This window comes from Anas platyrhynchos, chromosome 10 (assembly GCF_047663525.1).
Source record: "Anas platyrhynchos isolate ZD024472 breed Pekin duck chromosome 10, IASCAAS_PekinDuck_T2T, whole genome shotgun sequence".
Taxonomy (NCBI): domain Eukaryota; kingdom Metazoa; phylum Chordata; class Aves; order Anseriformes; family Anatidae; genus Anas; species Anas platyrhynchos.
The window spans coordinates 6,315,729-6,330,254 of record NC_092596.1 but is presented as its reverse complement, the minus strand read 5'-3'; the positions used below and the strand labels follow the sequence as shown (position 1 = coordinate 6,330,254).

Here is a 14,526-nt window from a genome sequence, read left to right as displayed (position 1 = left end):
CCGTCGGGCTTCTGGGTGACCGGACAGAGACTGGAAAAGACTGCGAGAAGCTTTCCAACTGCAAGATCATGGGTCAGGAGTCATCTGCACCTCAGGCTTGTGCCCAAGGAAGGGAGACTGCAGTATTCCTGTTAAGCAGAGCCTCTGCCTGTCAGGTGAGGAGCAGGTGTGGGCAGAGGGCAACAACAGGGCACGGGGAGAGCATTTCACATCGCTCTAAAGGGGCTCGGTGACTCAGCTCTCCTGGAGGCATTCAGACTCCAGGTTGCTCTGACATTGTGCTGTGTCTCGGTAGATGCTGAAGGATCTGTTGCACATCTAAAGCTACACGTGTGCGTGTGTGTCCGTGTATTTCTGGGCAGTTCTGGCCAATTGTATCTTGTTTTCATGGATGGTGCAAGTCCCTTGATTTCATTTTTCTGCAGATTTCTCATCTGTACAATGAGAGGATGAGGTCTTTCTGTCCTTCAGAAAGTACTTTCAGATCTGTGCCTGAAAAGCCCTGTAAGAACTGGGTGTTGTTATTGTTGGTAGCCAAAGGGCACAGTGTCAGTAGGCAAAGATTAAGAAATAGCGTGGTTACTGCTGCAAGTCCCTGACCCAAATCTCTGACTTTACAAGAATGGTCTGGCGGTTGAATAGGCAAGTTTTATGCTGGCGATGTTATTCAGGAACTTTATTAGGGCATTAATAGAAGCCAATCGGTGTCCTATGCATTTCTTTACTTAGAAGCAGTGTTACTCCTCTTCCATGCTGGTTTACGTCTGTGCAGCATTTACTTGTGTCTTTTAAATTCTCCTGCTTGATTCTCTTGAGAACAACATTTCTCCATTTCCCTTTCCTTGGAACTGGGCAATACTGATGTGAGAAAGGAGCGTGTGATGCTTCTGTGGAAGCATCCTTCCGAGAAGCTCCGGTCTGCTTTGAACAGCAAAATTAGGAACAAAACTGAGCCAGAACCAGAGCCAGTTACCACTGCCCGGTGAGGCAGGAGACTGTCAGCAGAGGGGGCTGCAGGGGGCGGCTGAATTTTTACACGGGTGCCAATGCAAACGCTTCCAGCAGGGCTTCTTGAGAAATGGTAGCTGATAACTGCTAATAAATCCACCCATTACTGAGACGAGAAACAGAGCCTACCCAGCTGTCACTGTTAGTTGTTTATAGCTCGCTGCAACTGCCCTTTCCTCGTCCCGACAACTGTGCCATAATCTTGTATTTCCCTTCAGCGGGTGGGCGGTTTACTTGCACTTTCAGCTAGGCTGAGGCAGGTCTAACAGTCCCTGCTGCCACCAGCTCTCCTAGAGACGATGCTCAGAGATTATCGTGTTGATTGAAGAAATGATTACAATGCTCATTGAGCACGAGTGTGAACGGGGTGGGGGGAATCTCTTCCCCAATAGCTGCAGCAGCTAGAGATTACAAGCAGCAGGCGCAGAAACGGTGGACACAGAGCACGGAGCTGATAATGATGCCATGCCACATTAGTGCTGCATTAGCAGATAAGACAAGGGGGCGGCTTGCTTGACAGTATTTCTCAGTTCACTTGACATCTCTTTTCTGTTTTTAGATGGTGGAAAATGGCCGATCTCAAAAGAGTAGGGGAGAAAGCAGTGACGTCAGGCAAAATAAGCTTTGCATTTTGTCTGCCTTTGCAAAGATCCACACTGAATATATTCCAGGGCATTTGTTTTGTAGTGCCTCACAGTACACGTGTATGTATTCGCACCCGTGTCGTGGCTGTGTGGAAAGAAGTGGGAGAACTACAGATTGTAAGTACTTATTGCTATAGTAGCTGAAAGCACGTACAGGAGCCATCCCATCCCCAGGGTGTCGTTTTAGTAGCCCAGACTGATTTTTGTTTAGGAAACACTGAAATACTGCAGGGATGGGTCAGCACTCTCCCACTTCCCCTGCCTCACAGATAGGAGCTTTGCAGCTGGGCTTCACACAAGGGTTTTTCTGACATCCTTTCCATTACACTGCGCTGGAAGCTGTGTCTTGCTTTCAGGACGGATGTAACCAAGTCTGGGCTACCAAGACCCTGCAAAGATCTTGCTGGCGGAGCAGGAGGTGGGTAGGATTGTGGCATTCCCTGAGCCTGGGGATGACTGCTGCTCCTTGTTCTACATAGCTACGTAGGCTATGTGCTGACCAGCCGGCCAAGGAGGAGATGTCCTGTTTATTATTGTCCTGAGACCACTGGAAGTGGCTTGCTCCCATGCTGTGATGGATCCTGGTCAAGCGAACATACCTAGGGCTTGTCCAGGTTAATGTGAAATGCTGCAACAATTGGGTGCAACTAGACTGAGACAGGCATGAATGTGGGCACTAATATAGCTACTGGAAGCTGTAATGCCAACTGGGGGCTTCCCAATAGCGTTTCTCTGGTGACTTTCACCCTTGAATGACACCAGTATCTCCTGCTCGTGTGAGAGGCCTTGAGAGTCATGTGCAAACAGAGGAGTAAGAACAGAAATACGCCAAGCTGAGCCAGGCAAGTGCAAAGCATTTTCCTCCATGGCAAAGCAGAGAGAAGTGTTTTTCTCAGGCACTGTTAAAACTCAGAGCGTTACTCATTTGGATGAATTAAGCAGCCTGCCCACAAAATGTAGGGAGTGTGTATGTTCTGAATCGTTGTTACTCCGTGTAGTTTAAAATGCAGCACTCTGAGCGGTGCTGCTTTGAAATAGGGTTCTGCTGAAGAGAACATCCAGCTCAGCGGGCAGCGTGGAGAACAGGGAACCTTTGGGGCCAGGGGGAGAAGAGCGGCTCTTCTGGGTTGCTGCAGGTGATCATCACTAGCGGTGAATCAGTGGTGGCCTGCTGCAGCACCCCAGAAAAAGCTTTATGTTCTTGTCCCCAGCATTATGAAGTACTGAAGCAGTAGGTTCAGCAGAGGAGCCCAGCAAGAAGAACAAAATGTGTAATTGCTTTGAAGAGAAAGGCAAGGAGAATCAGAACCTTTGGCTTTCCAAATGTGTGGGTTTATCATGAACTTCTCTGTGGTCAGGTGAATTCGGATGTGAAAAAGGGCTATCACGCTGGCAAACCTGTCGGTTTTGTTTCCAGCCACAGCAGTTAGACAGAACAAATGCAAAAGTCTTTTCCTACACATTTTCCATATGTATTTCTGCAGACGTGTATAGCAATGGCACTCTTCCTTCTCTCAAAAATTAAATCTTTCTTCTCCGCCCTGTTACATGCTGGGATTAGGATTTAGGGCTTAAGCACGTGTGGTAGGGTGTCTTGGGTTGTTGTTTTCCTTTGAAATACATACATAGAGCTGTGCTCCTCTGCTTGAGAAGGCAAAGTCAAACCAAGTGCTTTGCGCATGGAAGAGTTAGCAGTGCTCCTTACTTTCTGGGCTAGTTTGTCTTGAAGGGTTGTGCTGGCTCTCAGAAAGGCTGCGTACGGCAGGGAGAGCTTTTCATCCGGGAGAGGCTTCAGCCATGCCAAGATTCCCATCCTCCAGCAGGAGGTAGCCTTGTAGATGTCATGGACTGACCTGGTTTAGCACCCTATTGCCAGAAGATTGAGAATTGAGTTTGATTTCTAAGTTTTAGTTAAGACCACTGCCTGCTTAAAGAAGAGCAGGTGCTTTCATGAGCCCAGCGGTATCTCCAAGCGTACTACGTGCACAGTATCTTTTGTGCTGGTATTTTTATGCATACACATATATATATACACGTATCTACACATACCCATATGCGGTTGGTTGTGACTCATTGATTGATTATGCAGCGGAAGAGAATTATACCAAGGAGTTGGCCTTTCCAAATCAAACATATATATCTGATAATTGTCACCCTCCCCAGGAAGATCAGAATCGCAGCTGGGACTTGAGTCAAATTACGACATTTTGAGTTACTGGCAAAGAATTTTCTTTTGGCTTCTGTAAATCTATAATCTGAAGTTTGAGGTTCTCTTCTACAAACGCTTCTCAGATTAGAAGGTTACATGCAGTACCCCAGTGACTGAATTTATTCTTAACTACGCCTTAAGTGATGATGAGCGAAAGATGTTCTACGAAGGATTTTTCTACTCATCTTCTAAGGACACAGCCACCTATGTGAATCATGAACAACTGCAGCCTTGCATTTTTATCACTCACTCTATTAGTGCTCTCCCTTTCACTCAGCTTGGGCAGTGAAACTAGATTACTCATCTTGAATTTTATTAGCTGTCAGTTTCTCATTTTCATGTTGTACTGCAATGCTGCAAGATTTGGAAAGCACTTATTCCAGGAGAATGATATATCTTATGTAACTTACGAGCTGAATATAAACTTTCTGAGCTCATAGAGCTTTTGCTGAAGGAAACTTACACCACTGTATTCATCAGAAGGTCATTGCATTTTTATAATTTTCAAAATCTTCTGAGGTTGTACATTGATGTGTTCAGCAGTGGCTCTTTTTGCATTTAGTAGCGTCAGGAAAAATTCCTTGCTTCTGACCGGAGAGGTGGTGGTGTGATACAGAGATATCATGAGAGGCAGCAAGATTTAGGCCTGCGGTGTGGTCCCCACTGAACTCCATGGAAAAAGCTATTTTCTGGGAGAAGAGGGTATCTTTGCAGGAGAAAAGGAATTGCAGAATGTTACAAAGTAAGTTTTATTTCCTCAGACTGTAGGAGGTATAAGCTCAGTCAGGCATTGTTAGTAAATAAGATCTAGAGCACTTAAAAGGAGGATTCAATCACAAATTCAATTGGTCCATTAACTAAATGTAATATTATTTACCTAAGTGGCCCTTCTGGACTATTTCATAACTCAGGTTTATAACCTTTTTTAAAAAAGATCAATATTACTGAGTGCACAGTCCCCTGAGCATGATGGAAGAGTCAGGCCATTTTAGCAGCTATGGTCCGTGATTTCCAGAGCTGACGGTCCAGACGAGAAATGCGAAATGAGAAAAATACTCTCCTGGAAATAGTAAAAAGAAGAAATAGCCTCGGAGAGAAGGATGGAGAGGAGCAGCGAGGTGAGATGTGTTGCAAGAGATCAGCCCTTTTATTGGGCTCATGCAGCTAGAACACAGAGGCAGGCTCTCCAGCGCACAGAAACCCTCCTGCAAATCTGAGAGAGAAGCTGTAGTGACATTTAAAGCCACACACATGGGTTTGCCAACATGTGTCAGAGTGAATCTCCAGTGGGAGGGAGCAACCGACCGCTCTATTTGCAACTTGGCAGATGGGCTGTTTTGTTGTCTGCTCTAATGTGTGATGCGAGCTGGCTGCTCACGCTGAGCCCCGTCAAGTGGGAAAGGTGGCACTCTGCTATCGACCCCGCGTCCATGATCCAGTGGTTGATTCGCTCCTGTCAGCTGGGAGCGACGAGCTCCTGCACCTCAATTCAGTGCCCCGACAAATCGCTGCTGGGAGGCTCGGCAATCAGGAGCGGTGGCACTTTTCCACGTCTTTAACCAGCGTCGTGAAAAGTCAAATGCTAAAAGCAAACAAAAGCCAGGAAGGAGCTGTTTCATGGCTGCGCTGCCGTTAACTGGTGGGGCGCTGGCTCCCACCATTTCAGCTCTTCTCCTCCCCTTCCATACAGGTCATCCCCATCGCTGCGAGACCAGGAGGCACGTGGCTGTTTTGTGTCAAGTGGGGAAGAAAGGAGGGCTCCTGACAGGTCCTAAAAAAAAAAAATCGTACTGAAACCTCATGAAATTTTCAGTGGCAAGAGGCAATGCTGCTGAGAGACCTTTGCCTGTCTGTCCTCATTAAGCACGTCTCTAACTAATGGCTACTATTCGGTGCTGCTCCCTGGCTCTTCTTTCCCCCTGCCTCTCCCACAGGGCTCAGGCTGCTCTTCCCTGTGCTGCCACACATCACTCTGACCCGTGTGCAGTTTTCATGATGTGCTCTCCTACAAGAAATATCAGAGAGGAAAAGCAATTTTTGTTCCTTCCACTGCCTTCCGTGGTGCCGATGCGATCTCTGGTTCACCTGGGCACGGCACATCCATTTGATGAATTAAATGGATCGCTCGGTGTCGAGTTGTGGTCTGGGGCAGGAGGCCCGCGGGGACGTGGAGGACAGCACAGGGTTGGCCGAAGGTTTTGTATAGATGGTGACATGTGAAGCTGCTCTTAGTTTTCAGTGAAAGCCACTGTTTTCAGCCCTTGACTGCAGTAAAACTGTTCCCTTGTGCTCATAACGTGACCACTCTGAGGGTGCAGTCCAAAAGCAGGTGGCAGGCGATCCCTCAAGCCCCAGTGCTGTTTCTCTGGTGCCATTTCTCTCTTCCAAGACAGAAACGTGTCCCTGCTGACACAGGGTATAGCTGCGTCTGACCCGAGTCTTTGACAATGCAGAGCAATTTTTGCAGGGACAGGAAACCTATTTTGTGTTATTAGACAAATACGGCTGGAAACCTTCCTTCTCCAAAGCAGACGAGGTGTTTTGCCAGGTGTGGCAGCTTTTCAAGTGGCTGAAGCTCTCAGTTCTCTGCCAGGCAGCATACAAGCCGTGTCAGACTGAAACGGCTTCAAGATTTGGGCTAATAGTTCAGGGGGAAGAGAGACCCAACTGCGGAGAGGTGATAGTCTAAACTGAGTGATAAGACATCTGCTTATCTTGTGTAGCTTGCTTTGTGGTGTTCTTGGTTTCTGCACCTGTTCATGCTGCAGATAGCACCATCGCAATAGCCAGGCTTTGGATATTCTCTGCTGCATCTGTAGTCAGGCATAGACTAGAAAAAAACACCTTTCCTTGCCCCAAATATTAACTCAGGTAGCAGAAAATGCCTCTCTGTAAAGCCAAGTCATGGAAGATGTGTGCTTTCAGGCTTTCTTGCATGGATTCCAAAATTTTAATGTGACTATGTTTCTATTTTTGCTACCTTACCAGCATGCCCTCGTTTCTTTTCTCTAGGCACCTCAGAATTGCAACCCCCTTTTCTTACCTGGACTTCATCAATATTTCTCTCATTTCTCAACCAGTAAGCAGGTGACAGTACTACTCTGGAACAAACAAGCAGTGCAGGATGTACTGGTGTTGGCTGTTTCTTTCCCCAAGTGATGCTGCTTCCAGGAGACCCAGGGTATGGGGAAGTGGCTGCTAGAGAGCAGCAATGCTTGGAGTTGTTTGTTCCATGTCAGAGCACATGCACGTGTTTGGCTGATGCTCTTTTATCTGGTTTTGAAAGAGAAAGCCATCAAGCTTGGAAGGTGAGCCTGTAATTTTGCTGGATCTCACGCGGGTGGCTGCTCAGCAGCTAAACATTTTGCTGAAGTTGTCCATAGAATCCAGGCAGAAATATATGAGTTTTGACACTCGTGTGATATCATTTCCAAACGTGGTCGACAGCCTGTGTTAGTTGGGCTATACAGATGATTGCATGAGAAGAATTCAGGACAAATCATTCATCAGAGCCTTTCCTGTGTGGCTTTATTGCAGCTTCTTGTGTGCCTGAAGTATTAAAGAAATGCTCTGTTGGACTGAGGTTGTACTGGGAGATGGGATCTCATTGAGGAGTTAAGATATCTAACTAAGGGTTTTTTCTTCCTCTTTCTACAAAGCGGTGGGAAAGGAAAGGGATCCAGTTCTGGCACAATGTTTCAGAAGGTGACATTTGTTATAACTCACTGCAAATGTTACTCACCATCTACAAAACATTCAATTAAACTCAAGAGCAGTGAAAAATACCCAGCTCCACTTCAGCAGCTGCACTTGGCATCAGAACCCCTCAGGTTCCTTGGGAGCCAACAGCTGGAGACCTCCACGCCTTGGCTCTGTCCCACCTGTCCCTGTTCCCTGGAAGCCAGGTTGTCAAAGATTGCTGTGACCAAGCAGGGAAGTGGCTTTCTGTGCTGGCAGTCCTCCTAGAACACTGATTTCCCTGATGAAATCACATTCTCGCAGAGCACAACCCCCCCAGTCGATGCATTAAACAAAGACCACCATAAGCTGCTGGTTTGGAAGTCAAAAAATAGGAAAAATTGTCCAATACACGTACGATTGTTTGTATGCGAATGGTGGGTCCTTTTGCCTCTGATGCCTTTGTGTGTGCCTTCAGGTTACAGCATGGAGCTGTAATTCGTGAAACGCAACCAACACAAACTTTGCTCCTGCTTGCAGGAAACCAGGACACTGAGCACGCACATTTTTGGTATGCCAAAGCCGTTGTTACAGATCTCTGGCTCCCCAGGAACTTCGCAGATGTAACTTTGCTGTGTGCTCCAGCCACCCACTGTTTTGCAGTGTCAGCTGGGCTGGAGCTCAGATCCTCCCACTCTCCGCACCGGGCCCGCTACGCTGGAGCTGAAGGCAAAATGCAAATGGGCTGTGCTGAGCACGGCTGCCTTATGGCACGGTGCAGGGGGGTGCTGGAGGCAGAACCTGGAGCATCTCGTTCCTGGGTCAGCACCTGAACCACGAGATCTTGCCTCTCATTGCCTCTTTATTAAAGCTCCTCATTCCCCTGGATAGGGGACTGAAATGGAACAAAGCTCCGGCTAATTTTCTGCATAAGCCATTGAGTTTTGGGCAAGGAGATGGAAAAAGCCATCCAATTAGCTATTGCTGCTGGCATCCCCTGGGCCTGATTTGGTGTAGCTTGTTGATGCCAAGCAGAGGTAGATAACCATAGCTCCCTTTTTGCTTTGGCATGAAAACCTTTCCAGCCCGTATTTCCTATGAGTTCAGTCACCTGCTAGGCTCTTTGAGCCGTGTGAACAAGCTGTAATTCCTCCAGTTTGCTACACTTGTTCCAGGGCAGGCTTTACTTCTCATTTTCCTAGGTTCTAAACAACATCACTGCCTCTGGAGAGCAAGGGTGGTGGCTCTCTTCATCAGCCTGTCTGGGTCCTATTTATAAACGAGGAGAGTGAGAAATTATGTTAAAAACTTGGAAGCTTTAAAAATAAAACTGTGACCTAGTCAAAGAGTAAACATTAGAGAAAAATAAAAACCTATTTTAAGAGATGGAAATGGAGAGGAAGCAGCAAAAGTAATTCAAAGAGATTTTTAACTGTAAATAGGAGGGTGTAAAACCTCTGAACACTGGAAGTTCAGATGCTGAGGACCTGGCTCAAGGGTGAAAAAGGAGGGAAGAAAAAAGACATTGAGCAGGGGAAAAAAAAGCAAGGTGAGAAATCCACCCCACTGTACGTGACAGATTATCCAGAAACAACAGGATCGTGCTTCTTTCCAGACAAAGGAAAGCAGTGTTTAAATTGGATTTACAAGTATTCTGAGTGCCTGTCATGTATACATCTTCTGAGCAGTGGTGTATCCTTAATTGTATCCTTATTTTTTTCAGGTAGTCGTTTAATGTGGGGTTGGTCAGGGAGTGTTGAGGTTGTACTGAGAAGGAAAGATGTAAAAAAGGAATCGGAAGCTTTTATTGCAATGGATATTTGGAGATCTGTCCCCAGGAGGAACAGATAAGGGTTGCTTGTCCATTTTTTCACATCTGCTTATTTTTCCCCGACAGGTTGCCTGGTCACTATGAACAATGGCCCAGCTATACTACAAAAAGGTAAACTATTCACCGTACAGAGATCGGATCCCGCTGCAGATTGTGCGAGCAGAGGCAGAGCTCTCGGTGGAGGAGAAGGCCTACCTCAGCGCCGTAGAGAAGGGGGACTATGCCAGCGTGAAACATGCCTTACAAGAGGCGGAGATCTACTACAACATCAACATTAACTGTATGGATCCTCTCGGTCGCAGTGCCCTTTTAATAGCCATAGAGAACGAAAATCTGGAGATCATGGAGTTACTCCTGAGCCACAGTGTGTACGTGGGAGATGCTCTGCTCTACGCGATACGGAAAGAGGTGGTGGGAGCTGTGGAGCTGCTGCTGAATTACAGGAAGCCAAGTGGTGAGAAGCAGGTGAGTCAAGTGTTCCCCTTCAGCTGTTACCTTAATAAAATCCTGTGTGAGGAAAGTGGTGCTCCACAGAGAAGGGGCTGTTCAAGAGTCAGAAGCCGGAGTCCTTAATGCAGAGCCCTTGCTCTAAATGTGCAGAGTGGATGTGGGCAGCTCGGCTTGGATGATAACTTCCCAGGCTGAGCAGACACGCTCAGCCTGACTTAACTCAGCGTTCTCAGTTTCACTCGGTGTTCTTTTCAGTCATACAGGGTTTGTGGACGTACTGATTTATAGGTTGATTTATAGACGCACACTTTGTAAAGGAATTTGGGGCTGTCTGAAGTTATATTCCAATATATAATATGAGCTATTGCCATGCTGCTGTGCTGATATTAATAAGTGGAATTGCTTTTCGTAAGTAAATCCTGAAAACACCTGAGCTTATAAATTACCGTAAGCAAGGAAGCAGTCTGCTAGCTTTCAGTACTTAGCCATAGTAGAGGCATCTTGGTCTCCGTCTCTGGAGAGCCCTAGTTCAGAACCGCTGAGGCAGTACACAACATTGCAGCATGAACTGAGGTGCTATATATCTGAGCGATGAACAGCTATGACCTGTGGGAAGGATCCTTAGCTGCAAAGCCATCAGTTACATAAGGCTCTTCGTGAAAAAGCACCAAATCTGGATCCTGCCATTTCAAGTGTCACATATCGCACTGTCCCTGGCTTTTTTTTTCATCTGCAAGTGATAGTGCTGGTAACTGGGACAGTTGGAATGCATTACTGACCACTGCCAATTTTCACAAGATCTGTGCTTAGAAAGGAACTTGCAAACCTGATGATCCTTATTTCTCAGGTCTTCTTCTGAAATCTGCTTGTACAGCCCTTTGTGTGTGAAAGAAGAAAAAGTTTAATATCAGTCAACCAGAAAAGAAAACTTTTCCAATAGGTAGGGCCTTAGGACATAGTTTTTAAATAGTAATTTTACGTAGTCAAAGCAAACAATAAGGAAACACTCCAGGTCAACAATCAAGAATGCTCAGAAACAGCAATACTGCATACCACAGCAATGCTGTTCTAATGTGCGGCTTAAGTGCTAGGGAGATGGAAAATCTCTGCTATCAGACCTGAAAGTTGGGATGTTATTCATAGTTTTAATGTGTCAAAACATAAGTAGCAAAACAAGAGCCGTAAATGGAGAATGAGCCATTTTTTTCCAAGCGAGTTGGACCATCCTATGCCCAACATAACAGAAAATAGAATAGAAGAAAGGGATAGATCACATTACTGAAAGTTTTAAGTAGCATGAGGAACTGCTAATAATTATTGCAGAATAATGATGTATTTCTTCAAAAATATCTTGAAAAGCAAGTGATGGGGTTCATATGTATTTCTGTAAGATCTCTTGATTACTGAAGCTTGGCCACTCAAATTCAAAGCCCCGATGGCTTAACTGGACAGAGGTCCATGAAATAAGAAGGATTTATAACAGCTGAAACTCAGCTCCAGCATCTCTAGGCAGTGATACATTTCATGCTAAGCCTGTTTCATTTTTCTTTGCTGGTGTGCAGCCATCATTCTGTAGCTAGGCTTCTATCTGCTGCAAAGTTTACAACTTGCAGGGGAATGTGTGTGGGAGAAAAGATGCGGTGCCAGTTTCAGCTTTATTTACAAGGTTGTTACAAGACCAGATTTCATCGGTATGTTTTAATCTAGTGCTGGCTTGATGCAAGATCCCATGCAGAAATTGGGGATAACTTCCCTGATAACTTCCCTGGTTTGTGGTTCAGGCTCTTCTGTGAACTGCAGGAGGTGTTTGCCAGCAGAGGGCTGCAGGACTGGCCTTCCCCTTCTGTGGTTTCACTGATTGCTCTTGCGGTGATGGTAATTAACATTTGTTTCATGTGCAGTGATATCACGGTAAATGGGAAGACCTGCTTAGCTACGCAAAGTCGGGACACACAGGTCAGCTTGTCAAAGCACAAAGCTAACATAGGAGGGCTTCTTGAACACGACTTCCCGAGCCTGATTCGAGAGCGGTATCGGTGCACGTTCAGTAATTATCTTTGCTGGACCCTTTCTCAGAAAGTCCTTTGGGAATCCAACACTTAATTAATTCACAAAAAGCCCTTGCTTTGTCCTTAATTAATTACTTATATGTTCAAGAAACCTACCGAAAATCTGCTGTTTTGGTTGTGTAGTTACCCAAGTTCACACCTCACGGAATGGTTTCTGTCTCGATGAGAAATCTGTAAGCTTACATCTCTTTGGTGTGTCAGGTTTAGCTTTATCTGTTCCCGAATTGTACACAAGGTCCAGTTTCCCTGAACAAACGTGTGGGAAGGCAGCTCCTTGACTCAGGCATAGCAGCCTGTTTCCACTTTGGGGCTGTCTGTTCGTCGTCGCGGCACTCGAGGCAGAAGTGGAGGCAAAGCATCTTGTGATTGCTCTCTTAAATGCTTCGCGCACCACCTTCACCCGACGGAGTCTGGGGTCTGTGAAAGCCCGCTAGTTCCCATCTCCTGCCCTCTGCCTCTGAGAGGAGGTTGCTTGATGCTGTACCAAAGCCTTGCCGGGCATGAGGAGCTGTTCCTGTTTGTGTCAGTTCAGGTAATTGTCCTCTGCATCTCAAAAGCATCGCTCAGCAGCACCACACTCAGCACAAGCCATTTTACAGGCATGGGGTCTGCTCATTCGTACCCCCTTATCCCCGTACTGCTGCCCCAACCAAAACCATCACAGGTTGCACGATGCCAGCCTTTTGTGGGGTTGCAGCAACTGTATCTAGACAGCAAAAGAGGCACCCAAATGCGGAAGGGCAGGGGGTGGAAGACACCACCTTCCGTTCAGACGTGCCCTGCAGAACGGTTTTGCTCCCAAGCCACAGAGCCTGTGAAGGGTGCTGTGTCCTGGGCGCTGCCTACCCGTTCCTTGAGAGCAGAGCTCTTCCCCGTGTGCTGACCTTTCCAGGGAGCAGAAAACAAACAAACAAAAAATCAAATATAAGAAGTGACGTGTGTTGTGTGCCTCATGTAAGAGATGCAGGGTCTCACCCAGGATGGAAGGGCCAGGTGGAAATGGCTGAAAAGAGCAGGCGGCAGAGCTGCTCCTGGCCTGTCATTAAGTGACTGTGGGCAGTCATTGTTCAGCAAACCTTTGCTAGGCTCCTGTTTAAGTGCCGTTTACTGAGAACACCGTGCCAGTGGCAGGGGTAAGTCATAGCCAGTAACTATAACAACACAAAGCTCCCGCACTGCGGCCGTGCGGATGCGGTGTCTCGGGGGGGAGAGATGACTCTGTGTGCATGCGGAGCCTACGGGAGCCAGGAGCACAAACCAGCCCTCTCTAAAGGCCACTGCAGAGCGCACGATAAATGAGTGTGCTGAACGGTGATGCGTTCAAAGAGATCTATTTCCTTTTAGGTTTCCTTCCAAGCAGGGTTCGTGGGCTATTTTAAGAAGTTAGCATTTCTCCTGGAACCTGTTCTGCCTGGTCCTGACAACTTAGGACTGTGCTGAGAGTCTCTCAATGAAACTGGGGAGACTTCATCAGCTACAGGCAGAACTATTGCTGCTACGGTAGCTCTGCGGCTAACGTAAGGAAGTTGCTGCTGTTGTGAAAGATGCTGGCACCTCTGGAGATTTGGGCTTCAGTGAGAGAGCCGTCAGAGTGCAAGCATCTTTCTTCTGCTACCTCGGGAAGACCACGCAGACATGCTGACATGCGTCATTGGGGTTAACAGAAACTCAAAGTGACTTTCGAGTTTGAGTTCAGCACTACCACAGGAGCAAGAGAATGCTTTTGAATCCTATTGAACAATTTCTCCTGCCCAGTAAAGTCTTCTGCCTCCACACCTGTTTGATCTTGAGATTTAGGTGGTTTCGGGTGTGTGTTTTGTTTGGTGTTTTTTTTGTTGTTGCTGTTTTTGTTTTCCCCCAGAAGTCATTTTAGCAATGTGTTTTTGCCATCCAGACATCAATACCGTGCGTTATGTTTTCAGCCAGGCTGGAGTCTGCCGCTAACCTGCACTGACAAACAAGAGGAAGTATAAATCAGAAAATCCACATTTTCCCACTTATCCGAAGCATTTTCACTTTATCTTTAGTAATGGCTGTACTTCCATCAATTTTGAATCCTGCTGAAATCAGTACAAATCTTCTCTGTGACTTCAGACGAGGTCTGAGGAACATGGAGGCATTTTTTAATAGCCTCTCATGTGAATTCTGCCAGGCGGCTGCAGCTCCCTGTTAAGCGTGCATCGCAGCTCGTGGCTTGCACACATCTCGCATTGTTTTTTGCCTTGTTACGGTGGATGTTTGCAGTGCAACAAGCGCAGGCTGTGCTGGCTGCCGAGCCACTTGCATTCTTGAAGAAGCTGCAGGCAGGCAGCTGAATTACTACACGTTGATGGTATGGCCATGAGCACCTTTACGGGTAGCTGTTTTCTTCACAACAATCAGAGCTGACATCAAATGTTTACATAAGGATGATACTAGCATCTCTCTGGTATCTGCCAAAATTAGCAATTTGTTCATGGCAGATGGCTCCGAATTAATCTGGTTCACAGATGGGACTACAAATGCAATTCCTCAATAATGAGAATAAAAAGAAAAGGGATCTCAGTATTTATGACCGTGATTCAATTTGTTTCGACGGTCTAAAGGCCTTATGAGTCAATGAGATCTCAACAGATACCTACCCATATGTCTTCCAAA

The 14,526-nt window shown here is 46.5% G+C and overlaps 1 protein-coding gene across 1 annotated transcript in view; it reads left to right on the top strand.

Annotated features, from left to right (window-relative positions):
* TRPC5 (transient receptor potential cation channel subfamily C member 5) overlaps window positions 1-14,526 on the top strand; it is a 96,892-nt gene that overhangs the window by 17,733 nt on the left and 64,633 nt on the right. Inside the window, exon 2 of the mRNA XM_027465062.3 lies at window positions 9,437-9,835. Within this exon, the coding sequence (XP_027320863.1) occupies window positions 9,458-9,835 (378 nt within the window). The 5' untranslated portion in view covers window positions 9,437-9,457. The remainder of the gene's footprint in view (window positions 1-9,436; window positions 9,836-14,526) is intronic.